Here is a 27,791-nt window from a genome sequence, read left to right on the forward strand (position 1 = left end):
CCTTGGGTCTCAGTCCAACTAGTAATGGGGCAGGGCGTTCCGTCCCAAACTACTCTACCCCATCTGCCACTGACTAGTCCCTCCAATTAGTAATGGGGCAGGGCGTCCCGTCCCAAACTACACTACCCCATCTACCACTGACCAGTCCCTCCATTGACAGGCAAGGAAAGACCTGAATGCCACGCAGGCTGACTTTCTCAGACCCAGAATTGGTCCCATTTGGGTCACGGAACAGGAATGATAGGAAAGTTCATACCGTGTAGCCGGTCTGGGGGTGAACCAGGCCTCTGGCTGCAGGGCTCTTAATACTGCAGATATCACTAGGAATTGCATTGGTGTTTAAGCCATTCAATAATAGGCGGTGAAGGGGAAATATTTTCCTCACTACACCCCATCCGATTTATGTTCCAGCCCGCCCCCACCTCGCTTCCTAAACCCGCCTAGCTGCTGCCTGGACTCTAACCCCGGTAATACAATTCTTTAGGCTGTGAGATTCTGGTTACATCATGAAATCCAGATCCAAGTCAGAGCCTTCCCCACCCTGGGCAGATCTGACTCTGTACAAAGAGCTGGTGATCTGAACGCTGTTCATTCTGCCCCTGATCAGCTCAAAGACCCCGGAGAGCAGATTCTGCAGTGCCCAAACCAGCACCCTGAGGGAGGGAGAGTGCAGCACCCGCTCTCCCATGGTTACAAAAGGCTGGCAGCCTGTCAACCAGCAACTGAAGCAGCAAAGCTGGTTGAAAACCTCAGCTGAGGAAGAGACGACTGGGGCTGTGCATTTCACACGGCAGCCCCACACCCCTCCAGCTAGACTGGCATCCATTTCAAAAGGCGGCTCCTGCACTGGCCAGGAATCAAACGCTGGCCACCCCCGTGGCAAGCGAGAATTCTGCACTGAGCCACCAATATCCCAGCTGCAGGAAAAGGCTGCACCAGCCGTTTAAGGACCGAGCCCTGGTCTACACAACATTTAGATCAGTGAAAGAATTCTTCCAGCGACTTCGCTAGGGCCACTTGGGGAGGTGGATCCGTGACACGGATGGAAAACCCCCGACCATCGATGTCGGGAGCATCTCTGGCACTCCGGTGGCACAGATGCAGATGTGCTTCCATAGCCCCCAAAGCGCAGACAGGCCCAGAGGGCCAGGGACCCCCCCGGGCCAGGAACTGCTAGTCACATACACTGAAGCTGCTACATCAGCAAGTGAAGAGAGAGGGGCTGGGGCCATTGAAGAGCCTGTGCCAGAGGTTTCCCTTGGGGTAAGGTGTGATCTAGTGAGAACACAGCACCATGGCAACACTAGAAATGTGATTCACAGAGGTTCTATTCTTTCATGTGAATGCTCCTCTGCCCTGGTGCTAGAAATCCGATGTAATAGGTTTCCTAATTGTTCAATCAGTTCCCTGGAAAGGACTGACCAGGACAGAGGGTCAGGTTGGCGCAGGGCAATCATTTTAATTAAGAAAAAAAGCCTGGCTCTTGCATTGGCCGGGAATCGAACCCGGGCCTCCCGCGTGGCAGGCGAGAATTCTACCACTGAACCACCAATGCTGCAGCTGGGGAAAACTGCGTCTCCAGCTGTTTTCTTCATGCTGCACACATGGGGACAGTCAGGAAGTATCTGGTTACAATCCTGCTTTGGGAACATGTAATTCTGGCCTTAGGCTTCTTAACCCTTGCACCATAAAGCGTGGAAGCAAGAGCACCTCCAGGCTCTTCATTTCACTGTCTTGCTCTTCATTTTAGGGCCTTGATTTCACTGCCCGACAGGCCATTTGCAAAAGTACTCGGCTCAGACAAGGACACATCTGGCTGAACTGACAGTAGAGCGAAGGTCTCCGCAAGCCGGGATCTCTGCACTCCCCTGGGGAAGCGAGGGGAAAGGATAGGAGCCTGCAATCAACTGACAGCAAGTCTGGTTGGGCCACGGGTAACACCAGAGAACATGCAGGAGCCACATGACCAACCCCCCCTACCCCCCCGATGGTGACCCAAGCTCCGTGTGCCAATAGCAGAGGTTCTTGGGGGATAGGAAAGCACCCTGTGCGTGGAACTGTTGCTTCAGAAATTAAAACTGCCTCCGTTGGTCTGTCTGAATGGATGCCCTGGAGGCTAACAAGAGCTCAGATCCCCTGAGGGTTATTTACTCACGTGTGTGAGGACAGGAGAGGAGCTGGGCAGTGTGACTCATACCCAGCTCCACCAGTGGTGATTGTGGCACTGCCAAGTAGGCACAGGCTAGCATGATGCCATAGGTGTGAGCAGGGGGCTCCTGGGGTCTCTCCCAGAGCTGGCCACTGATTGGCTAAGTGACTGGGGAGCAGCCCCAGGCATAAAACCAGGATACTGTGGCTTCCTCTTCTAGCGACCTCTCGGTTCCAGCTAAAAGCGTCTGCCATCCAACAGCTGCCAATAAGCAAAAGGCAGGTTGGCAGGGCTGCAGCCAGAGGAGAAAGGGCTGGGAGGTGCCTTCCCTGGCTGCAGCCCTGCAACCTCCCAGCTAGACTGGCGTACATATCAAAAGGTTGCTCCTGCACTGGCCAGGAATCAAACGCTGGCTGCCCCCGTGGCAAGCGAGAATTCTGCACTGAGCCACCAATATCCCAGCTGCAGGAAAAGGCTGCACTAGTCGTTTAAGGACCGAGCCCTGGTCTATACAACATTTAGATCAGTGAAAGAATTCTTCCAGCGACTTCGCTAGGGCCACTTGCGGAGGTGGATCAGTGACACGGATGGAAACCCCCGACCATCGATGTCGGGAGCATCTCTGGCACTCCGGTGGCACAGATGCAGATGTGCTTCCATAGCCCCCAAAGCGCAGACAGGCCCAGAGGGCCAGGGACCCCCCCGGGCCAGGAACTGCTAGTCACATTCACTGAAGCTGCTACATCAGCAACTGAAGAGAGAGGGGCGGGGGCCATTGAAGAGCCTGTGCCAGAGGTTTCCCTTGGGGTAAGGTGTGATCTAGTGAGAACACAGCACCATTGCAACACTAGAAATGTGATTCACAGAGGTTCTATTCTTTCATGTGAATGCTCCTCTGCCCTGGTGCTAGAAATCCGATGTAATAGGTTTCCTAATTGTTCAATCAGTTCCCTGGAAAGGACTGACCAGGACAGAGGGTCAGGTTGGCGCAGGGCAATCATTTTAATTAAGAAAAAAAGCTTTGCTCTTGCATTGGCCGGGAATCGAACCCGGGCCTCCCGCGTGGCAGGCGAGAATTCTACCACTGAACCACCAATGCTGCAGCTGGGGAAAACTGCGTCTCCAGCTGTTTTCTTCATGCTGCACACATGGGGACAGTCAGGAAGTATCTGGTTACAATCCTGCTTTGGGAACATGTAATTCTGGCCTTAGGCTTCTTAACCCTTGCAACATAAAGCGTGGAAGCAAGAGCACCTCCAGGCTCTTCATTTCACTGTCTTGCTCTTCATTTTAGGGCCTTGATTTCACTGCCCGACAGGCCATTTGCAAAAGTGCTCGGCTCAGACAAGGACACATCTGGCTGAACTGACAGTAGAGCGAAGGTCTCCGCAAGCCGGGATCTCTGCACTCCCCTGGGGAAGCGAGGGGAAAGGATAGGAGCCTGCAATCAACTGACAGCAAGTCTGGTTGGGCCACGGGTAACACCTGAGAACATGCAGGAGCCACATGACCAACCCCCCCTACCCCCCGATGGTGACCCAAGCTCCGTGTGCCAATAGCAGAGGTTCTTGGGGGATAGGAAAGCACCCTGTGCGTGGAACTGTTGCTTCAGAAATTAAAACTGCCTCCGTTGGTCTGTCTGAATGGATGCCCTGGAGGCTAACAAGAGCTCAGATCCCCTGAGGGTTATTTACTCACGTGTGTGAGGACAGGAGAGGAGCTGGGCAATGTGACTCATACCCAGCTCCACCAGTGGTGATTGTGGCACTGCCAAGTAGGCACAGGCTAGCATGATGCCATAGGTGTGAGCAGGGGGCTCCTGGGGTCTCTCCCAGAGCTGGCCACTGATTGGCTAAGTGACTGGGGAGCAGCCCCAGGCATAAAACCAGGATACTGTGGCTTCCTCTTCTAGCGACCTCTCGGTTCCAGCTAAAAGCGTCTGCCATCCAACAGCTGCCAATAAGCAAAAGGCAGGTTGGCAGGGCTGCAGCCAGAGGAGAAAGGGCTGGGAGGTGCCTTCCCTGGCTGCAGCCCTGCAACCTCCCAGCTAGACTGGCGTACATATCAAAAGGTTGCTCCTGCACTGGCCAGGAATCAAACGCTGGCTGCCCCCGTGGCAAGCGAGAATTCTGCACTGAGCCACCAATATCCCAGCTGCAGGAAAAGGCTGCACTAGTCGTTTAAGGACCGAGCCCTGGTCTACACAACATTTAGATCAGTGAAAGAATTCTTCCAGCGACTTCGCTAGGGCCACTTGCGGAGGTGGATCAGTGACACGGATGGAAACCCCCGACCATCGATGTCGGGAGCATCTCTGGCACTCCGGTGGCACAGCTGCAGATGTGCTTCCATAGCCCCCAAAGCGCAGACAGGCCCAGAGGGCCAGGGACCCCCCCGGGCCAGGAACTGCTAGTCACATTCACTGAAGCTGCTACATCAGCAACTGAAGAGAGAGGGGCGGGGGCCATTCAAGAGCCTGTGCCAGAGGTTTCCCTTGGGGTAAGGTGTGATCTAGTGAGAACACAGCACCATTGCAACACTAGAAATGTGATTCACAGAAGTTCTATTCTTTCATGTGAATGCTCCTCTGCCCTGGTGCTAGAAATCCGATGTAATAGGTTTCCTAATTGTTCAATCAGTTCCCTGGAAAAGACTGACCAGGGCAGAGGGTCAGGTTGGCGCAGGGCAATCATTTTAATTAAAAAAAAAAGCCTGGCTCTTGCATTGGCCGGGAATCGAACCCGGGCCTCCCGCGTGGCAGGCGAGAATTCTACCACTGAACCACCAATGCTGCAGCTGGGGAAAACTGCGTCTCCAGCTGTTTTCTTCATGCTGCACACATGGTGACAGTCAGGAAGTATCTGGTTACAATCCTGCTTTGGGAACATGTAATTCTGGCCTTAGGCTTCTTAACCCTTGCACCATAAAGCGTGGAAGCAAGAGCACCTCCAGGCTCTTCATTTCACTGTCTTGCTCTTCATTTTAGGGCCTTGATTTCACTGCCCGACAGGCCATTTGCAAAAGTGCTCGGCTCAGACAAGGACACATCTGGCTGAACTGACAGTAGAGCGAAGGTCTCCGCAAGCCGGGATCTCTGCACTCCCCTGGGGAAGCGAGGGGAAAGGATAGGAGCCTGCAATCAACTGACAGCAAGTCTGGTTGGGCCACGGGTAACACCTGAGAACATGCAGGAGCCACATGACATGACCCCCCCCCCACCCCCCCGATGGTGACCCAAGCTCCGTGTGCCAATAGCAGAGGTTCTTGGGGGATAGGAAAGCACCCTGTGCGCGGAACTGTTGCTTCAGAAATTAAAACTGCCTCCATTGGTCTGTCTGAATGGATGCCCTGGAGGCTAACGAGAGCTCAGACCCCCCGAGGGTTATTTACTCACGAGTGCTAGGACAGGAGAGGAGCTGGGCAGTGTGACTCATACCCAGCTCCACCAGTGGTGCGTGTGGCACTGCCAAGTAGGCACAGGCCGGCATGGTGCCATAGGTGTGAGCAGGAGGCTCCTGGGCTCCGGGAAGTTGGCAGGGCTGCAGCCAGAGGAGAAAGGGCTGGGAGGTGCCTTCCTTGGCTGCAGCCCTGCAACCTCCCAGCTAGACTGGTGTACATTTCAAAAGGTTGCTCCTGCACTGGCCAGGAATCAAAGCCACCAATATCCCAGCTGCAGGAAAAGGCTGCACCAGTCGTTTAAGGACCGAGCCCTGGTCTACACAACATTTAGATCAGTGAAAGAATTCTTCCAGCGACTTCGCTAGGGCCACTTGCGGAGGTGGATCAGTGACACGGATGGAAACCCCGACCATCGATGTCGGGCGCATCTCTGGCACTCCGGAGGCACAGCTGCAGATGTGCTTCCATAGCCCCCAAAGCGCAGACAGGCCCAGAGGGCCAGGGACCCCCCCGGGCCAGGAACTGCTAGTCACATTCACTGAAGCTGCTACATCAGCAAGTGAAGAGAGAGGGGCGGGGGCCATTCAAGAGCCTGTGCCAGAGGTTTCCCTTGGGGTAAGGTGTGATCTAGTGAGAACACAGCACCATGGCAACACTAGAAGTGTGATTCACAGAGGTTCTATTCTTTCATGTGAATGCTCCTCTGCCCTGGTCCTAGAAATCCGATGTAATAGGTTTCCTAATTGTTCAATCAGTTCCCTGGAAAGGACTGACCAGGACAGAGGGTCAGGTTGGCGCAGGGCAATCATTTTAATTAAGAAAAAAAGCCTGGCTCTTGCATTGGCCGGGAATCGAACCCGGGCCTCCCGCGTGGCAGGCAAGAATTCTACCACTGAACCACCAATGCTGCAGCTGGGGAAAACTGCGTCTCCAGCTGTTTTCTTCATGCTGCACACATGGTGACAGTCAGGAAGTATCTGGTTACAATCCTGCTTTGGGAACATGTAATTCTGGCCTTAGGCTTCTTAACCCTTGCACCATAAAGCGTGTAATGGTGTTGCCAGCTGTGGGTGTGCCGCCTGAAAGCCCTGTATGCACTAGAAAATTAGTTTGTTTCTGACAGCAGTCATCTGCATCAGTTTGTCCTGACCCAATGGCAAAGAGGTAACGAGAACTAGGTGAACCTATTTTCAACACCTCTGCAGAAAATGTGATTGAGAGTCAGTGGATGATGGTCTTGATTGTACTCAAGAGCATTAACTGTTTTGGCAACAGGCACATCATAGGGGACCTGTTGCTGATTGCCATTGTCAGCAATCCATTAGGTCATTTTCTTAATGTAGATGCTACCTTAAAAGCAAGTAGTATTCAAACTGGTGGTGGTGGTGGTGGTGGTGAGGAGCCCGTGTCATGGACCCCACTGTGCTATGCATTGCACAAACACAAGAAAAAGATGGTCACTGCGCCAGACCTCTAGGTGAGGAGGAGTTTACTGCTAAACACGCTTCTGTGTCAACTGTTGGCTCTGAGCAGGATAGCCCATATAAATAACGTATTGGGTGAAGATCAAGCCAAATTAAAAGATCCTAAGGACCTACCATGTAGCGACTTGACAGATGACTTGTGAAGTACTGTATCAGAGGGGTAGCCGTGTTAGTCTGAATCTGTAAAAAGCAACAGAGGGTCCTGTGGCACCTTTAAGACTAACAGAAGTATTGGGAACATAAGCTTTCGTGGGTAAGAACCTCACTTCTTCAGATGCAAGTAATGGAAATTTCCAGAGGCAGGTATAAATCAGTATGGAGATAAGGAGGTTAGTTCAGTCAGGGAGGGTGAGGTGCTCTGCTAGCAGTTGAGGTGTGAACACCAAGGGAGGAGAAACTGCTTCTGTAGTTGGATAGCCATTCACAGTCTTTGTTTAATCCTGATCTGATGGTGTCAAATTTGCAAATGAACTGGAGCTCAGCAGTTTCTCTTTGGAGTCTGGTCCTGAAGTTTTTTTGCTGTAAGATGGCTACCTTTACATCTGCTATTGTGTGGCCAGGGAGGTTGAAGTGTTCTCCTACAGGTTTTTGTATATTGCCATTCCTGATATCTGACTTGTGTCCATTTATCCTCTTGCGTAGTGACTGTCCAGTTTGGCCAATGTACATAGCAGAGGGGCATTGCTGGCCCATGATGGCATATATAACATTGGTGGACGTGCAGGTGAATGAGCCGGTGATGTTGTAGCTGATCTGGTTAGATCCTGTGATGGTGTTGCTGATGTAGATATGTGGGCAGAGTTGGCATCGAGGTTTGTTGCATGGGTTGGTTCCTGAGTTGGAGTTGTTATGGTGCGGTGCGTGGTTGCTGGTGAGAATATGCTTAAGGTTGGCGGGTTGTCTGTGGGCAAGGACTGGCCTGCCTCCCAAGGTCTGTGAAAGTGAGGGATCATTGTCCAGGATGGGTTGTAGATCACTGATGATGCGTTGGAGAGGTTTAAGCTGAGGACTGTAGGTGATGGCCAGTGGAATTCTGTTGGTTTCTTTTTTAGGCCTGTCTTGTAGCAGGAGGCTTCTGGGTACACGTCTGGCTCTGTTGATTTGTTTCTTTATTTCCTTGTGTGGGTATCGTAGTTTTGAGAATGCTTGGTGAAGATCTTGTAGGTGTTGGTCTCTGTCTGAGGGGTTGGAGCATATGCGGTTGTACCTCAGCGCTTGGCTGTAGACGATGCATCGTGTGGTGTGTCCGGGGTGGAAGCTGGAGGCATGAAGGTAGGCGTAGCGGTCGGTGGGTTTTCGGTATAGGGTGGTGTTAATGTGGCCATCACTTATTTGTACTGTGGTGTCTAGGAAGTGGACCTCCCGTGTAGATTGGTCCAGGCTGAGGTTGATGGTGGGGTGGAAGCTGTTGAAATCATGGTGGAATTCTTCCAGGGTCTCCTTCCCATGGGTCCAGATGATGAAGATGTCATCAATGTAGCGTAGGTAGAGAAGGGGCGTGAGTGGACGAGAGCTGAGGAAGCGTTGTTCCAGGTCAGCCATAAAAATGTTGGCATATTGTGGGGCCATGCAGGTGCCCATAGCGGTGCCACTGGTCTGGAGGTATATATTGTCACCAAATTTGAAATAATTGTGCGTGAGGATAAAGTCACAGAGCTCAGCAACAAGTTGTGCTGTGTCATCATCAGGGATACTGTTCCTGACAGCTTGTATTCCATCTGTGTGTGGGATGTTTGTGTAGAGAGCCTCTACATCCATGGTGGCTAGGATGGTGTTTTCTGGGAGGTCACCAATGCATTGTAGTTTTCTCAGGAAATCTGTGGTGTCACGGAGATAGCTGGGAGTGCTGGTGGCGTAGGGTCTGAGTAGGGAGTCCACATATCCAGACAGTCCTTCAGTGAGAGTGCCAATGCCCGAGATGATGGGGCGTCCAGGATTTCCAGGTTTGTGGACCTTGGGTAGTAGATAGAATAACCCCGGTCGGGGCTCTAAGGGTATGTTGATTTGTTCCTGTGTTAGTGTAGGTAGTGTCCTGAGTAGATGGTGCAGTTTCTTAGTGTATTCCTCAGTGGGAGCTGAGGAAAGTGGCCTGTAGAATTTGGTATTGGAGAGTTGTCTGGCAGCCTCCTTCTGGTAGTCAGACCTGTTCATGACGACAACAGTGAAGTACTGTTGCTCTTATTAGCATTGTGAACACTTACATGTCCTCTTACATGCTGCCCCAAAGACTCATTGAGTCCTAGGATTAAGATAGATCTGGGAAATTCGCTACACAACGCCAGGTGTGATGCCATTGCCTGTGGTCACTCTGACACAACGCAGTGTACTAAGGACCGTTGCCTCTCTTGGGTTGCCCCACCGGCGATGCCAGGCAGGGTCAGAGTGTGCCCCCCTTCGCATGCCAGTGGAGATTGGCGGGCGCAGTGTGCTGGGATGCGACGTGGCTGAAAAGCATGCAATGCCACTTTGGGACATGAGGAGTGACTGAAGGGAAGCTGGGTTTTTGCCAGATTTTGACATTTTGCACAAAGTCAAACCACTTTTTACTCAGAACTTGGTGCTGACCGCACATATAGAATGTCGCTAGCCGCTCCAAGTCTGCCTGTAGCAGTGTACAGGTTTTTGACCAGCCTAGCAATATGGGCAGCACAAAGGTTTGAAAGATCCTGAAATTTGGTAAATGTATGGTCTTTAAAAATGACTAATAGGTACCATCAAGTTGATTGTAATTGGTTTAAACAATTATTTAGAAGTAGTTTTCATGTATTTTGCCTGTGCGGTGATTCCTCCGGGCAGGTTATGGTTTTACAGTCATATTTGTATTTTGAATGTTTCTTTCCTGTTTTTAAAATGCCAACACAAACAGGAGAAATGGACTATGCAGCAGAAACAGTGACAGACTATGCATACTGCTGTCAAGTGTGTAAAGACAACAAAACGAAAAAGGGGAGGGAGGGTTATTTTCTAACTTTTCCTCACTTATCCTAGTTGTTACCAGACATGCCAAACCCGTGAGGGAAGAAAAAAAATGCAGAAATTGGGCTTGTTTTTGGCTTAATTGGCTTGTGAGTTGCTTTTTTGGCTTGTAGCTTCTCTTTTTTGATTGGCTCCTGGCAAACAGGGGCAAGGGGGGGAGGGGAAGAGACAGTGTCAGGGGTGCACAGTGGGCCCATTGCAGTCCCAGACTGCACGCTGGGCAGATCTAGTCACAGAGTGTTGGGGTTCTAAGGGATTGGCTTTTGGCTTTTTCTTCTTATCTTCAAAGATGCTTTATTTTCCACAGCTGCTGTGCAAGAGAAACTCACACAAACTGTACAGGGGAGCCATGAAACTGACTAGCCTACAAGCTCTCTGGGGCAGAGACTGTTTTTGTTCTCTTTTGTACAGTGCCTAGCACAATGCAGTCCTGGCCTATGGACAGGGGCTCCTGCGCATTGTCAACCACAAATACAATGGTGCTGGCAAGTGCATAAAGGAAACTGGAGAAAGAAGAAGTCTGTCAACTACAGTGGCCTTGGGTTTTACATTATGATAGAATATCAGGGTTGGAAGGGACCTCAGGAGGTCATCTAGTCCAACCCCCTGCTCAAAGGTTGGACCAATTCCCAACTAAGTCATCCCAGCCAGGGCTTTGTTAAGCCTGACCTTAAAAACCTCTAAATACTTCGGTAGCTGGCAAGTTTCAAAGTTTAGGGACACGCGCGCACTACTTGGGTTGTACTGGCAATTGAGTGAGGTAATTACAATTCTCATCAATCCCAAATAACGAAGCTTACAGGGACCTATGCAGAAGGCAAGAGCCGTGTCCCTAGACTCCATGTTAATTATGTACTGACGTAACCCACAACCAGGAAGAAGGAAAAATCATTTCACTGCCACGATGTCAATGCTCAAACAACAGCTTCCACGGACAACCACTGCATTGCAGCATTTGACTTTAGACTGAGCACGGGCTATGTTGAGATTGCTAGATTGCTCACGGTAAAGGGGCATGCCAAGTTACAACGCTCAGTGCTGTCTATGATTTAATTTTATGGAAGCACTCAGGCCTGGTCTACACTTACAGTTGAGTTCGACATAGCAGCATCTCTGAGTGTGAAAAATCCACACCGCTGAGTGCTGTAGCTATGCCGACCTAACCCCCAGTGTTGAGGCGGTGTTCCTACACCAGATGGAAAACCCCTTCTGCCGGCATAGGCTGTGTCTACACTATGTGATTATGCCGACATAGCTATGGTACTGTAGCTGTGCCGGTATAGTCCCTGCGGTGTAGACGCAGCCTCAGGCTCCAAACAGGATGAGCAGATCCTCTGCGCTGCATACTGTACAAACAGAAGCGAGATCAGAATGTCTCTCTCGACTGAGGACACAGCTGTGAAATGGGATTATACCGCATTTAGCCCACTGGACTGCAGCAAAAGAACGGAAGCCAGTGGGGAAAGTGTTGGCTTAGTTGATTCTGATCATTCCTTGACTTTAGCAAAGCTTTTGATACAGTCTCCCACAGTATTCTTGCCAGCAAGTTAAAGAAGTATGGATAGAAGTGGATAGAAAACTGGCTAGATCGTCGGGCTCAACAGATAGTGATCAATGGCTCCATGTCTAGTTGGCAGCCGGTATCAAGCGGAGTGCCCCAAGGGTCGGTCCTGGGGCCAGTTTTCATTAATGATCTGGATGATGACGTGGACTCAGCACGTTTGCAGATGACACTAAACTGGGAGGAATGGTAGATACGCTGGAGGGTAGGGATAGGATACAGAGGGACCTAGACAAATTAGAGGATTGGGCCAAAAGAAATCAGATGAGGTTCAACAAGGACAAGTGCAGAGTCCTGCACTTAGGATGGAAGAATCCCATGCACTGCTACAGACTAGGGACCGAGTGGCTAGGCAGCAGTTCTGCAGAAAAGGACCTAAGGGTTACAGTGGACGAGAAGCTGGATATGAGTCAGCAGTGTGCCCTTGTTGCCAAGAAGGCCAACGGCATTTTGGGCTGTATAAGTAGGAGCACTGCCAGCAGATTGAGGGACGTGATCATTCCCCTCTATTTGGCATTGGTGAGGCCTCATCTGGAGTACTGTGTCCAGTTTTGGGCCCCACACTACAAGAAGGATATGGAAAATTGGAAAGAGTCCAGCGGAGGGCATCAATAATGATTAGGGGGCTGGAGCACATGACTTATGAGGAGAAGCTAAGGGAACTGGGATTGTTTGGTCTGCAGAAGAGAAGAATGAGGGGGGATTTGATAGCTGCTTTCAACTACCTGAAGGGGGGGTTCCAAAGAGGATGGATCTAGACTGTTCTCAGTGGTACCAGATGACAGAACAAGGAGCAATGGTCTCAAGTTGCAGTGGGGGAGGTTTAGGTTGGATATTAGGAAACACTTTTTCACTAGGAGGGTGGTGAAGCACTGGAATGGGTTGCCTAGGGAGGTGGTGGAATCTCCTTCCTTAGAGGTTTTTAAGGTCAGGCTTGACGAATCCCTGGCTGGGATGATTTAGTTGGTGTTGGTCCTGCTTTGAGCAGGGGTTGGACTAGATACCTCCTGAGGTCCCTTCCAACCCTGATATTCTAGGATTCTATGATGGACCGATCTGCCCATCACACAACTCACACATCTAATAAATGGGTCCCATGTCGCACCTCGCAAGTGCTCTGCCCATCCGCTCTCCAAGGCCTTGACCGGAATATGTCTGAACAGGCAGCCCTGGGACATGCAGGGGAAGCACCAGAATGCTAACTATTTGGGTGCCGTTCTGACAAAGCCAAGATGAAAAGGGACTCACCGCTGGAGGTCACCTCCTGCTGGGAGAGGGACTCCTCCTTGGGCTCCGTCTGGAGGCTCAGGGATTGCTTGCCCTCATCCGTTTCGTCGTCTTCTGGGATGACCAGCTTCATCAGGCTCTGGTTACACACATTAGCTACCTCTTTGATGCCTGAGCAGAGAGGATGTAAGGAACACTCTAATCCAAGACGCTTTACACAGCACCTTAGACAAGCCACGCAGCAGGGACACAGAAGGATATCTCAGAACCATTCCCACTCCCCTACCCCACATAGTTCCCACCCCGTCCAGTCATTACCGCAACCCTGTAAGCTATACATTCTGACAGCTGCCCCCTCACATTACTGCCCCCACCCCTTTTTGGGGAAGGGTGGAGGGAACTATATATTTGTGGCAGGAAAGTTGGCTAATTCCTTGTGTCCCACCTCAGCAACCCCAAACTCAGTAGCTATCCTCTGCTCCCACATCACACCAGAGTGCACAGCTGGAAGTGTCTGCTCAGGTGACCAGATATGTCCTGTTAGGTGATCAGATGCTCACACTCCAGAGATGGGGCAGCTCATCCCGCTGGGAGGCAGTGCTTCAAGGGGACTCAAGCGTCACTATAGGAAGGGGCCATTCCTGAGTTCACACCCTCATGCCCCAGAGAAGGTGATTTTCCCAGGCTAACCACTGACTGACTGACACCAAGGACCAGCAGTGGCCCCATTACACATGCAGCATGTGATTTCCCTCCTCCCCAACAGAGATCTTACCTATTTGGATTCCCCTTCTCCACAGGCCTGGTCATATCATTTAAAACCACCTAGGGGCCTAAGGAGGGGTAAGATTGTAACAATCTTTGTTTCTTTCCCCCCTTCCACCAAACCCTCTCTGGCCAGGAGAGCCGGGATTAGCTCCCTGAGGAGCTTTGCCAATGCCCCCAGAATACCCGTACAGAGCTGCGTATGCTTGGTGACGACTGTATGACCAAGAGGAAGCAGAGACACTGGGGCTCGGCGGCAGTGCCTGCTTCCCCTGATCTGGGTAACAAGGATACTCTTCTTCCGGTCATCGTAGGATAGGCACGGCAGAACGGCGGTCAGGATCCCTGAGGAGTAGGGCAGCATCACCCGGCCAGCCAGTTGGATGAATTCCCTCATCCAGCACATGGCTGTCAGCTGAATCAGATCATCTGGAAGACAGGGACCAAGGAGAGCTGAGGAAGAGGCAGGTGGCACCCAGATGGATCAAACTCAACAAATTACCCAACATGCACAATGAGATGACAATTGACTTCTGGTTTCGGTTTCATCAGCCGGGGTCATAGTGAGGGGTGCTCTCCCAAAGATCCATCCCCCAAAAGCCCAGAGTAGCTGGATGTTAAAAATGCTTAGTGAAAACGCTAAATGTAGACATGTGCTGGTAATCATTAGGCTTCAGTGTTAACCCCCACTGACATTCATGAGAACAGTACATGCCTCAATTTTAAGCATTTATAACAGGGGTCGGCAACCTTTCAGCAGTGGTGTGCTGAGTCTTCATTTATTCGCTCTGATTTAAGGTTTCGTGTGCCAGTAATACATTTTAACGTTTTTAGGTCTCTTTCTATAAGTCTATAATATACAACTAAACTATTGTTGTATGTAAAGTAAATAAGGTTTTTAAAATGTTTAAGAAGCTTCATTTAAAATTAAATTAAAATGCAGAGCCCCCCCGGACGGTGGCCAGGACCCGGGCAGCGTGAGTGCCACTGAAAATCAGCTCGCGTGCCGCCTTCGGCACCCGTGCCATAGGTTGCCTGCCCCTGATTTATAACATGCTCCTCACCACAGTAATTGTACAGCTAAGTCACCACCACAACACGTCGGCCCACGTATGTGCTGCATGCCTCCCTCTTTCCCCTGAGGCCGCATGGGGATTTACTGCTTAACTCTCCATGTTCTGCCGCAGAGTAGCAGCTGGAGAGGCCTGTCTGCAAACACAGGCAGACAGCATTGCACAGGCTCCCACTCGGGTGGTCTCTTTCAGAACCACCAGGGCTGGGAAGGCTGCTTTAAAGAAAATTCTGAAGAAACTAAAGGAGCCAGCAAAAGAGTGAGTGCTGGTATGAGGTACTAGCCTGGCCGCCCACTTCCTCCCCCTTGGCCTCCAGCCTCCTCCACACTGATCCAGCCACCCACTCACCAGCCATGCGAACACCCAGTCTAGGCAGGAACAGCCTCTGTTTGCGCAGATTGTGTAAACCCCTGCTTGAGACCTGAGTAAGCTGCACCCGTCCGTGCAGATCACGGCTTAGAGCAGTTTACCCTGTCTCTACCCAAGGCTTGCAGCATTAGTGCAGCTAAGGCAGGGGGAGCTGCTGATGGCCGAAGTTGGGGTAAATCCCCAGCAAAGAGGCCACACACATAGCAGGAAGCACGGAATCAAATAGAACCCTTTTAAAGTGTTCCATCAATAACCTAATGAAACCAGATTCAGTTGCTCAAGCCTGGGTGCCAGAAAGTTACACCGGTTTTACCAGAGGTGTTATTTTATAATCAATACCAATTTAGACAGAGAGCTGAAACTTGGCATTCTAAAACCGAGGCACACCTAGTTTACAGGCTTAGCTGGCGTATGTAAATTCAGAGATTTTAAATAGATACAATTGCTTTCAGTTCGAAATACGTGTGCCCCCACGGTTTGCACCATGTAATTAGATTGGTTGTAAAGAGATGCCACTTATGTGCAGACAAGCCCTCTCTCAGAGAGTACCAAAGCTGTCTGTCTGTGTCCATGTCTCATACCTGCAGGGTCCACTGGATGGCACTTTGCCAGAGAAAAGTGTGCAGTATATTTCAGGGTTTATTTTTATTTCTATGTAGATGTCCAAAAAAAGCAGGGTTTTCAGGGCTCTCTGTACGTACAAGTAGCATGGTTTCAAACAGCACTCCTCTAAACCGCACTAGGGAACCTTTAGTGAGCACCAGCAGAGTCTACAAGGACCAATTAACGCACAACACCTTAGTACACTTTAGAAATCACAGCCTGTAGTCCCCATCACTGCCCTGTGTAGACAAGCCCTTGGATACAAGCCACGAAGCAGGGACATCACCTATCTGAACAATCTGCATTGGGAAAGGGATGAAGCCAACACAAATTGAGTAACCATTTTTGGTGGTTTTTGTATGGGGTGTTTTATCTGTGTTTATCAGGTAAAACCTAAAACGAGAAACCCTAAACATATTAATTATCTACGCCACAGAAACCTTGAGGCACTTGGGCCTAATTTTTCAGTCCTTGGGACACCTAAATCGAGTGGTGTGCCGTGACACTTTTAGCAAGGCATGCAATTCTACAACTGCATGCGAGGTCATGTTGCGTGGAGGACACCATTTTGTTTTACAAAGTGATAACTCCATACATGTTTGGGGTCCTGACAGAAGCGTCCCATGGCCAGTCATATTCAGGGCTTTCATGTTCTTGTGGAACTGAATCCTGGAACATGCAATGCAGGCGTTGCATACATAGACGACACGCTACTGCCTAAATCTCTAAATAAGTGTCCTTGGTGCTGAGTGCCTGCAGATCCCATTAAGGGCTGTCTAGATTTGGGCACTTTAGGCACTGCTGGTTGAAGGGCTGGCCTAAGTACCTGACAGCATCCCAGAGCCACATTTCCAGTGTAATGGATCAGTGATGTAATGCAAGCAGTAGTAATTCACAGGGGTGACAGCATTAAAGGCTATGGAGCACAGCAGCATGCCCAGAGACCCAGACTTGCTGGCCATGCTTGCAATGCTTCTAGTCCTCTGGCCACTGCCTGAGCCCGGCTTCCAGCAGGGCTTCACATGGGCAGCTCCAAGGTCTTTTCATCTAATAAAGTCAGGAGGAACCTGTTTGAGCCAAGGCATCTTGCCAAGCACAGGATTCTGCTGAGAGTGCGAAAAAGCATTTCCAAGCATGGGACAAACCAGGGCCTGGATTTGCCGCAAGGTCTCCGGTCACTCCAAAGTCACTGGTACAGCACTGGTGGAAGCCGTCCTGCTGAGCAGTGACATTTGGGACATCATTACTGAGGTATCCCAGTGTCAGGGGCAAAGCCCCTGCTACTGTTGCTATACAACACTCGACACTCAGGCAGAAGGGGCTATAGAAACACGGCACCCTGTTCCATTTTACTGGCGGAGAAACTGACAACCAGTAGGCTACAGTGGTGAATCAACCTGAACAGTGACCTGCAAAGGCACTCCCTGATGGCTTCACACTGTGACCACTGAAGGCACTGGTAAAACTCACCCAGTTCCATGGGAGGAGAGTGAGGGCAGTGGTGAGCGCTTGTGAATCCCACCCCCTAACATTTCTAATTCCAGACCGTGCTGGTAGGTGAACGGACGCTAACTGCGTATGGAGCCTGGCTTACTGAACTCTAACACTGGGCTCCCACGCTTCGGCCAGGAATGCAATTCTCTGCCAGCTTTCATCAAAGAGCTTTCCAAGTATATTCCATGGTGGGAAGATCCCCAGGACAGGATTTTCAGAGCCCCACGCAAAGCAGCTCATCCTCCCTTTGAAAACACAACCCCTGTGTAAGGCCTGGCGCTGGTTCAGCCATGAGCGAACCGTGACCCAAAAGAAGTGCTGTGTTGGTCTGGGATTGTAGCCTGTTTTCCCTGGGGGTGGGGAGCTGTCGAGGAGAACTGTGCCATCTACACCATTAACAGACTTCAGTCCTGAATCAAAGGGTTTGGTCACAGGCACAGGGACTGTGGCTGCCATCCAGCTTTGCACACTCACCAGAAGCCTGGCAGTGAATCACTAGAATATTGGCCATTTCTGCAAACTTGACACTGGAAGGATTCTTCTTGATCTCTTTAAGGAACTCCCCGAGGGCCACCTCACACCTGCAGGGCGGAAGGACACCCAGTTAAGAGATTCATTCTTAGCCTACAGAGCACAGGGACACACCCCAACCTTCCTGGGTACATATGAACTGACACCAAGAGCCCAGTTACATGCACAGACTCACTGCAGCTATCTTCTGACACTGGTCAGCACTCGTCCCAACAGGGGGCTTGAGCGTTTCCAACGTCGGGCACATGCCTGTGAGTTACCCACACTCAAGTTAACTCCCCTTGAGTTAGGCCCAGCTTGAGAGAGAGCAGCCACACTACGAAACACCACTGGCTGCACCGACCAACTGTTAGCTGCACAGACCAGCTGCGTCCCCACCGCATTACTGAGCTGCAGCAGCATTTAACCTTCAACCCACGTCCCCTGCCAGGCCAGCTAGCTTGAATTTACAGCACCCCTGAGCTCAAGATGTGTGTGTGGGGACAGGAGTCGGGTTAGGGGCTACACTCCACTTACACCTCAAGCTAACTCTGCAGTGAAGACAAACCCATGGTAAGCTGCTGCCTCACTGACCCAGTAGTCAGCCCCTTGCCTCTCAGACACCATCTCTGCCTGGATCAGAGCAGTGGGAGAACCATGCTCTACATCAGGGGTTCTCAAACTGGGGTCGTGACCCCTCAGGGGGTCACGAGGTTATTACGTGGGGGGGTCGTGAGCTGTCAGTCTCCGTCTCCCCCCAACCCTGCTTCGCCTCCGGCATTTTGTAATAATGTTAAATATAAAAAAAGTGTTTTAAATTTATACGGGGGGGGTGTAACACTCAGAGGCTGGTTGTGTGAAAGGGGTCACCAGTGCAAAAGTTTGCGAATCATTTTGCTCTGCACAGCATAACTTCGCACGTATGGAGCTTGCAAGGTCATGGTGTACGGAGGGCACCATTTTGCTCTTCCAAATCCCATCCTCCATCCTGGAAGGAAATTATTCATTAAAATGGGGTCATGCCAGCAAAAAGTTGGGGAACTGCTGCTCTACAGTCAACTCCGGCCAGAGTGAGCTGGGAGCAGCAGCATGATGCTGGCCTAGAGACTTCAGCCCATTTATTAAGACAACCAGTTTGCTCCACCTTGCGATGCACGCTCCTTTGTGCCTTTGCCACATAGCTCTGGTTTGTGGACAGTGGAAGAGACTCTGACTATGGAGCAGACAGCAGCGTTTCACCCCAGCCCCAAGGCAGGGAAACCTGCGCATCTCCCACCAGCCCCCCCACCGAGTGTTTACCCAGTGCTCCGCACACCCCCACACTCACATCTTCCGGATCTCTTTGCTGTTGTCTCCCAGGATCTGGAAGAGTCCATCCAGGATCTCCGGCAGGTAATCCAAGAGATTAATGTCAGGCACTGACTCTAGCACCAGGATCTAGCTCAGGGAAGACAAGAAACCGTCCTAGTGCGTTTCAGAGAAGACTAGAAGTTAAACAAACCAACCCCCCCAGAAGGATGCTTTGGTGCAGGAGCAGTGAAAAAACGGAGGGGCGCGTAAACTTGGCGACAGTAGGTGGTACTGTAAAGAGCACGGCTGTCTGAGCTGGGGGTGCTGGACTAGATGACCTAACGGGCTCGCCATCGCAAGGGGCAGTGCGGGCCAATGGACTAAGTACCAGGGAACGTGGCAGTTCTCATCCCAGCTCTGTCACCGTGTCCTGTGCACTAGTCAATCCACGACACCTGCCCCATCTGTAAAATAGAGGATATTTATCTACCCTCCAGGCACTGGAAGGGCTGTTTGCTCTCTTACTTTGAACGTACAAAGCGCGATGCAAGTTAGGCACGTGCTACGTGTTTTCATTATCTTCTAGGACTCTACAAGTCCATGGCAACAGGAATGCAGAGAGCTAATCAGCCAACAGCTATGGCCAGCTGCAGGAAATAAGCCAGGAGTGACTCGACCTTTTAAGGAGCAAGTGAGTTAGAGGACAAGACAAAGTGAACCTCATGCATCTGCATCCGCTAAGTTAGTGCGGGACATGTGCCTAGACGCTATGATGGGCACACTGAACCCCAGTTGCAGCGCAGCCACCGCTGTTTGATAGCTTTCATCAGGACAAGAGCTCGACAGCCCTGGGCTGCAACCACGTCGTCCCTTGCTCGAGCCTCAGCAGTGGAGCAGATGGCACAAGTGCTGTGCCACGCGCACTTACCCAGGAGATGATGAACTGCCGGGCATACTGGTTGTTGGAATAAATCCTCTCCCGCAGCAGCGGGATGAAACCCACGAGGTCAAACTTGTTACTCTCAGTCACGATGTCCTAGGAAACAAACACCATTGGCAGACGTTAGGGCAGCGGTGGGACACACACACACACACACCCACCCCCCAGCGCTCAGACCCTATGCACCAGCGCAGGCACCAGCTGGCCACTTCCTAGTTTTAGCAAGTTGGGGGCTGAACATATTTTAGAAAGTGAAAAGTCACCCACAGTGGATGGGGCTCAAACCAGCTAATTCTAGGCCTGGGCGAGGACTCTCAGCTATTGGTCCCCGACCCAAAGGGCCACAGGGTGTGTCCTAACTGGTCAGCGAATCAGGCATCCTCCCTCTGGCAGTGGCCAGTACTGAGGTTTCAGAAACAGGTGAAGACTCACTCCCCACAATGCACCAGTCCGATTGCACAACCCTGAACATGGAAGCGGGGGGGGGGGGGGGGGGGGAGATTTCCTTGATTCACGCACTGACCAGCTCATGCCCCACAGCATGTGATTGAAACATCCTGATATGTAACGAGAAGTGTCCCTAGTCCTTTTTAGGGCTCACCTACACTGTATGACTGATCTCCTGCAACAGTGAATCCCTCTGCTCCAGTCTTATGGCACAGTGGACAAGAGTGTGAGAGCAGGGCTGGACTCTCCCACAGCGCCCCTCTGCTACCTCCCCAGCAGGGATCTCTGCACCATGCCAAGCGCTGGGCTGGCATTTGGGAGCAGGGAAGGGAGCGGGCAAGGGGCCCATTAGTCCTATGAGTGAGGAGGAGGAGGAGGAGGAGGAAATAGGAGCAGGAAACATCTGGAGGTTTGGACAGGTAAGAACCACACTGTGTATAGATCAGGAAATGGAATTAATGGCTCCTACAAGAGACAGCAGCTTCTGCTCTTCAGACAGAGCAGTCCAGCTCACCTGCCTAAACAAGGAACCCAGACGAGAGACAAAAAAAGGTAGAGACCCCACTCTGTACCTGGTGAGGGAGATGCGACCTACCGATCACACTGGAGCCTTCCCCTGGGGCAACATGGTGGGGACAGGTACTCCAGTAAGCTTTTCATTAACATTCACCCATTGCTGTGTTAAAGGCAACTCCTCCCCACCCCCAGTCATACTTCAAGTGTATGTAGCCTTAGCATTGAGATGGCCAGCAAAGCAACCTCTCATTCCCCCAGAGCAGCAGCCAATAGGAAAGAGAGCAATTTCCACAGCCACAGGATGAAGTTGCGATGGTATTGGCTGGTACAGCCTCCTGGAAATGTAACCAATGTATAACTCTGTCCTCCTTCCGCCCCCACAAGGGCCTTCTGACCTGGGGCCCTAGGATAGTCAGCTAAAAGAAGGGAAATGGGAATTACCTTGAGAAGTCGGTCCAGTAGTTCAGAGCCGCTTTTCACATTTGGGTCTGGATCAGCGGCAAGCTGCAAGTTACAAAAACAAAAATGCCATCGCAGGTTCCAGAGAGAAAGACAGACACATACCAGTGTATTTGTGCTGGATTCCTAGCAATGCCCAAGGTCATTAGCCATGAGAACACATCCCTGACACTTGCACAGGTTAAATCAACGTCATTGCTTGCCAGCTGTTTCCTTTCAGACTAGAAGTTGAATGAGTTTCCAGGAAGGGGCTGGGGAGATGGTTGCATGGGGCAGAGCTGGGTTCACAACACCCTGAGTGGAAGGTGTGCCCCAGGCAAGAGAAGGTGGACAGACACTAAGCCTGATCCGAAATGCCTGAACACCACTTGCTCAGCTCTCTTCTCGCAACCACAGTGAGCAAGGGACAGACACGGCGAGGGTAGCAGCCTAAGCCTTCTGCAGACATTCCTACAACAGCAGGGGCGAGTGGGCCCAAAGCCAAAGCCAAGTGTGCCTGCACCCTGCCATGCAGCAGGAGGGATCTGCACCGGTGGCCCCTTTAGTAGGTGACAGGTGAGGGCTCCCACCCTGCACCTTCGTGGGGGACGGAAGGCGGACACAGGGGAAAAGCCACTTACCTTACTCAGGCCATCAAACAGCACATTAAAGTGTGGGAGGACGGAGCCCCTGGCCACCTTGACGATGTTATATAGGGCCTCACAGGCATAGTACCGTAGTCGGCTGTCAGCATCGTTGAAGCACGTCAGCACTGGCTCAATCAGCTCCTTCAGGTACAGCCCAGAATCCTGATGGCAGAACAAGGCTGGGGGTTAGAGCCAGTCCCCACTCAGGGTCGGAACAGACTGACCTCTAGCAGTGCACGCCATACAACAGAGCACTGGGACATGACCACAGGTGGCAGTGCCACGAGGCATCGCCTCCTTTGCGTGCATTGGCTCGTACATCAGATCATACCAAGCGAGCCTGTACCATCTCACCATGGCTCCAGATTCACAGGGAGCGATCAGATTAGTATTGTGAATGCCCCTGGAGGATTGCAGGCCTCGTGCTGCAAGTGCCAGCACAGGAACGGAGATCATTGCATTCTGGCTCCCTGACAACGCCACGATCATCATTATGACGTAACCATGGAGAGACAACAGGTCGTTAAGACTTCTTTGGAACAGTGATAATCCCATTCCTGAAACCAGAGACTTCAAAACACATTCGTCCCATCACAGGAGATCACGTGGCTGAAACCGGATAGCGACAGTGTTTGGGACTACACTTAGTCCAGGCTTATAACCAAAACTAGGCCTCCGAGGGAAATGTGACCGCATGGGGTACTACCCCCAGCTCTTGGACCCTCATGCATTGCTATGGGGTGTCAGTATCGGATTAGAATAGGACCATATGAATCCTTGTTGCAACCACTGTTCTATATTTGCAGCAAATCTTGTACAAAAGTTGTCGAGTGTGGTGTCTATGAAAAGGTTACGTGTTGCTGGTTATAATTATGCTATCTGTATGCATATATCATTTTTGTATGTGAAGTTATAAGTATTGGAATATCCACCAGCTCTATGGGGATTGTCTGCCCCATTCTTTGCAGTTCACTCTAATTGAACAACCATAGTTATCCCCCACTGGGACACCAGTCACAGCCAGATATGCCATGTAAGATATCTGCAAAAATGTCAATTTGCTAGCTATGAATCTTGTTTATGTTTGTATCACCTGTGTATTAGGGGTTATAGACATGTATGTACGCCTGTATTTCAAACCTGTGCTGTGCTTCTGGGTGACGACACCCCTAGACAGTTTGGCATCAGCACTGTCTAGCCTGCTTGACAGCCCATTTGTGATGTTGCACACCATATGTTTTATGGAAATATGCTTATGAATAGGACATAACTGGAATATGCTTTATGCTAAATACCCCCTGTATGGTGTCATTAGAAATCTTGTAATCTACTAAGTGTGTTCATCCTATTTGTTCGCATGTCTTATTTCTATATCTGGAGTTAGGAGAATAAGATATAAACTTGTATCACTGATGTAAACATATTAAGTGGAGGCCATTAAGGGTGCCCCAGAAACAATCAGTTGTAAATGGCCTTAGTTACTTGAAAGCCTTCCTATGTATGGGCCAGCTCATGGTGAATGGAGACTAGGGGTATTACAGTGACATGTGACCATGTCACCTGATACTGGAATCCATCTTAAATCTGGTACTTTTCCATTTAGGAGGAGGAGGTGGGACCCAGAGAGACAAAAGATTCCCGCCTTGTGCCAAAGCTATAAAAGAGGGTGGAGCAGGACCAAGGGGGCTGCCAGTCACAAGAAAACCCCTGCTTACCACCTGAGATGTCTGCTGGATCGAACAAAGGCTGTACCAGGGGAAAGGATTGGGCCCAGACTAGGAAGGAGTCTAGTCTGTGAAAGAAGCTTATTAGAACATCTCTGAGGGTGAGATATTACCTGTAATCAGTTTCATAATGTATTAGGCTTAGACTTGCGTGTTTTGTTTTATTTTGCTTTGTGACTTACTTTGTTCTGTCTATTACTTGAAACCACTTAAATCCTACTTTTTATACTTAATAAAAGCACTCTTGTTTATTAATAAACCCAGAGTAAGTGATTAATACCTGGGGAAGCAAACAGCTGTGCATATCTCTCTATCAGTGTTACAGAGGGCGGACAATTATGAATTTACCCTGTATAAGCTTTATACAGAGTAAAATGGATTTATTTGGGGTTTGGATCCCATTGGGAGATGGGTGTCTGGGTGCTGCAGGCAGGTAACCCGCTGAGCTGTTTTTAGCTAAAGTCTGCAGCTTTGGGGGTGTGGCCCAGATCCTGGGCCTCTTTTGCAGCGGGCTACGACGTGTGATTTTATACAGAGATAGCTTGTCTCTCGAGTGGTGCACTGCGCTGAAATGCAGAACGAAATGCTATAAACAGACTGCCTTACTTTTTCCTTCCTCCCTCATCAAGACATTTTTGATAACTAAATGTGTATCCGATCCAAAGCCCATTGTGACTTCAGCCTGTGGATCAGGTTGTTCATGCACAAACCTCCCTGTTTTACGGAGCACAAAGCTGGATCCTGCAGCCATTACTCAGTGCTCTCATTGAGGAGAATGGCGTACAGGACCTAAGGAAAGGGGAACAGACCCTTAATCTGAACAGAAGCCAGTGACGTTTTCCCTTGCACATAAATGTTACAATAAGGTGTCAGCGCACTAGCACAGCACTGGGATGCATGTCTATTTCAGTGACTAAAAGTAGTCTAAAGTCTTACTCTGAAGTCCAATGGAAAGACGCAGTGTAAATTGATGCAACGGTTTACGCTTGTCTGTGCAGCCCAACGTGGTTTGGGTAAGCCTCTGACTGGGCCTGGCCTCTAGTCTAGCTATGCTTTAGCCTAGTTAAGGGCCTGAGTATGCTACAATAAGCTACCATGTTGTGGGACTGAGTGGTGCAGGGCTGTGTTTTATCATAAGCACATGGCATTAACATGTAATTGATACACAAAGATTGTTTCCCTGCGGTACTTCCAAAGCCCAGGCAATGCTGAAATGTCTACTAAGCTCCCAGACCTGATCTCCAGCATTTGGTGGAGTTCATGGCTTTTGCCTTGAGCATCTCATAAGGAGCAAAGTAACTTCTGCTGCCTCTTCTGAGGTGGACAGAACTCACTCTCCTTAGACATGGCTTGTCACGTTCCTGTTCACATCCTTCCCCAGCCCAGCCCCAGTGTTAATTTTTCATTTTCCCCCCAGCAGCCGGAGTTTGCCAGTTACAATTAAATGTTTCCATCAAGCAGCCTGGGCCTACCACAGGGCTAGGATGCACACCCCGTCCTGGGTGCACCGGTGAGCACTGCCTCCTGGAGCAGGGCGTTGACATCAAGGAGACTGCTGGGGGAGCACTTTCCAGCAGCCTGTAGACCACAGGGAGCAGATGCTCACATGCTACAGTGACAGGCGAAATCGAAGAACTGGGACCCCTACCTTTCCGAGAGCAATGGAGCAGGCTGCTAGGCCGATGAGCCCCCCTTTCCTGCTGTGAGGGTGCTGCGAGAGCGCAAACTCTTGTGACAGGATCTGGATGACGTGCTTGATCTGCGCTGCGTTGTTCTGAGCCACGAATTCTCGCACCAACCTAGCAGAGAACAGAGGGGAGGGCAGGAAGCTTTAGCTTCTATATGACAGAATATCTTGGCCTGGCTTCCACAATGCATGAGATGCTAGCCCCAATGACATTTGCCATGGTTTAGAGTCTTGTGCACTGGCTACCAGACTCCCCCAGCCCAGGAAACATGGACAGGATGAGAAGATTCATTACAAAGAGCCTCAACTCAAGCCCTCCGGGGAAAGCCAGCAACTAAAAACAGGACAGATGAACAAGTAACTGGCTGCTCCTCACTACTACCCCCTCATTTACTCATGCTCCACCTTGAACCGGTCCAATCACTTCATGAGACAGACAAGTGTTCTGCCACCGCAGACTCCTGAAACCGCAGCGTGAACTCAGTTCCTCAGGGGGAACCTCCCTAAGGACAAGTGGCTCATCCCCTCTTCTGGTCCTTTAACTACCCCAAAAATCCCCTGTGCACTGGGCTGGCGCAGGCTCCCTAAAGATCCCCAATGTCTACGCAGCCTTAAACCCGCAAGACTCAACACGAGCATTAACTGCTTTCTACAGTTATCACCCATCTCCCCAAGCCCTCCCAAGAGCAAAAGGACCCATTGTCCTCCCAACCAACAGAGGAACACCTGTGGCATTTACAAACCACAGAGAGGGGGAGTTATGACCCAGAAAGAGATTAGGAAGAGCATTCAAATGCATCTCACTGTGAGCATCCTCCTCGCTCCCAAACTCCTTGACGGCTTTGCATTAAAACTTTCAAGGGGGACTCTAAACTGGGCCAAGATCTCATGTGGGATTTTAGGCAATTTAGTTTTGGCCAAACTGAAGGGGTTCGGTCCCATTTTAGACCACGACACCTCCCCAGTCCTTTATAAGAGTCAAATGTAGATTCAGTCAGCTCCACTTACAATTCCTATTATACCAAACGTACTGCTGGCATGGCAGTAACTGTGATGCAATGGAGCTCATGGAAAGAAAAATAAGCGTTTGTCACTCACATAACTGCACACATTGTCTTTGCCACAGGAAAGAGGACATGGCAGGGTTTATGGAAGAACGGTTCAGAATACACATGGCTCACTGGGAGAATTCTTCCCTTGCATGCTGGAGGCCAGGGTTCAAGTCCCAGTCAGTGCATACATAAGAACAGCCATTTTGAGTCAGACCAATGGTCTGTCTAGCCCAGTGGTTTTCAAACTGCAAGTCGCGACCAAGTCTGGGGTCGCAGAATGTCAGGCACTGGGTCGCGCTGGCTCTGGTCTGCACCATGGACCGGGCCGTTGAAAGTCCCAGCGGCAGTGCTGCCCAGCTGAGGCAGGCTAGTCCCTACCTGTTCCGACACCGCGCTGCGCCTCGGAAGCAGCCAGCAGCAGGTCCAGCCCCTAGGCGGGGAGCCACAGGGCTCAGCACGCTGCCCGAGCACCGGTTCCGCACACCCGTTGGCTGGTTCCCGGACAATGGGAGCTGGGGGGGTGCCCATGGGCGAGAGCCATGTAGAGCTGCTGATGCACCTCTGCCATTGGGTGACTGCTGGTTCTTCGGTTATGTGAAGGGGTAAATAACACTTCCCAATTCACTTTCTCCTCACCAGCCATGGTTTTACAGACCTCTATCATATCCCCCCTTATTCATCTCTTTTCCAGATTGAATAGTCCCAGTCTTTTTAATCTCTCCGCATACAGAAGCTGTTTCACATCCTGATCATTTTTGTTATCCTTCTCAGTACCTTCTCCGTTTCTAATATGCTTTGAGATGGGGCTACCAGAATTTCACAGTATTCAAGGTGTACGATGGATAAACTTTAAAAATAAAAATAAAAACACCTCACGCCTCCCCCTTTTTTAAGGCACTATTTGCAAATTATTCAATTTCCTGCCATGAAAATAACACTTGAAACCAAAGAGATCTTAGGACTTGCACTCTGGACAGCCATGAGTAGAACCTCAACTCTTTAGAGAAGGTGAACAAAGTTTTCATGTAAAACGTCCCCTCCTTTTCAGAACCCACTGCCAAGCTGTGCTTATGTAGTTACTGTACTAGCCTATGATGGATTTAGATCAACATGTTCCTACACACAAAACCCAGTGGAACGGGGCTGAACAGTCACCCAAATCCTCAACGCCGCATCTGCATAAAGGGCTGCAGCAGTATTCTATAGACACCAGACCAACGGAAGGCAAACCTCTTCCTCTCATTAGACCCGTCTCATACTCATCCCCCCTCCACTGCTGCTGCTGGGGCTGCATCACTGCAGCTGGATAGTTATAATGCTGTAGACTTGGGAGAGGGCTCCAGGCACCTGCACGGAGAGGGTCAAGCAGCTGAACCGTTGGTGGTGCAGTGGTAGAATTCTCACCTGCTCCAGTACCATCAGGGCAGGATACACGGATAA

At 50.6% G+C, this 27,791-nt stretch overlaps 1 protein-coding gene and 4 non-coding genes across 5 annotated transcripts in view; all 5 read right to left on the reverse strand.

The window, feature by feature from the left end:
- VAC14 (VAC14 component of PIKFYVE complex) overlaps nucleotides 1-27,791 on the reverse strand; it is a 204,072-nt gene that overhangs the window by 161,258 nt on the left and 15,023 nt on the right. The window contains exons 2-9 of the mRNA XM_065416489.1: nucleotides 25,261-25,411; nucleotides 21,883-22,050; nucleotides 21,245-21,307; nucleotides 19,829-19,936; nucleotides 18,938-19,047; nucleotides 17,575-17,681; nucleotides 13,856-13,990; nucleotides 12,818-12,967 (exon numbers count right to left, since the gene is read on the reverse strand). Of these exons, the coding sequence (XP_065272561.1) occupies nucleotides 12,818-12,967; nucleotides 13,856-13,990; nucleotides 17,575-17,681; nucleotides 18,938-19,047; nucleotides 19,829-19,936; nucleotides 21,245-21,307; nucleotides 21,883-22,050; nucleotides 25,261-25,411 (992 nt within the window). The remainder of the gene's footprint in view (nucleotides 1-12,817; nucleotides 12,968-13,855; nucleotides 13,991-17,574; nucleotides 17,682-18,937; nucleotides 19,048-19,828; nucleotides 19,937-21,244; nucleotides 21,308-21,882; nucleotides 22,051-25,260; nucleotides 25,412-27,791) is intronic.
- Nucleotides 1,485-1,555, reverse strand: TRNAG-GCC (transfer RNA glycine (anticodon GCC)). The gene has a single exon. It is a non-coding gene; the product is annotated as a tRNA-Gly (tRNA).
- TRNAG-GCC (transfer RNA glycine (anticodon GCC)) lies at nucleotides 3,178-3,248 on the reverse strand. The gene has a single exon. It is a non-coding gene; the product is annotated as a tRNA-Gly (tRNA).
- Nucleotides 4,870-4,940, reverse strand: TRNAG-GCC (transfer RNA glycine (anticodon GCC)). The gene has a single exon. It is a non-coding gene; the product is annotated as a tRNA-Gly (tRNA).
- TRNAG-GCC (transfer RNA glycine (anticodon GCC)) lies at nucleotides 6,385-6,455 on the reverse strand. Its single transcript has one exon. It is a non-coding gene; the product is annotated as a tRNA-Gly (tRNA).

The sequence above is a fragment of the Emys orbicularis genome, chromosome 14 (genome assembly GCF_028017835.1).
Source record: "Emys orbicularis isolate rEmyOrb1 chromosome 14, rEmyOrb1.hap1, whole genome shotgun sequence".
NCBI classification, from domain to species: Eukaryota; Metazoa; Chordata; order Testudines; family Emydidae; genus Emys; species Emys orbicularis.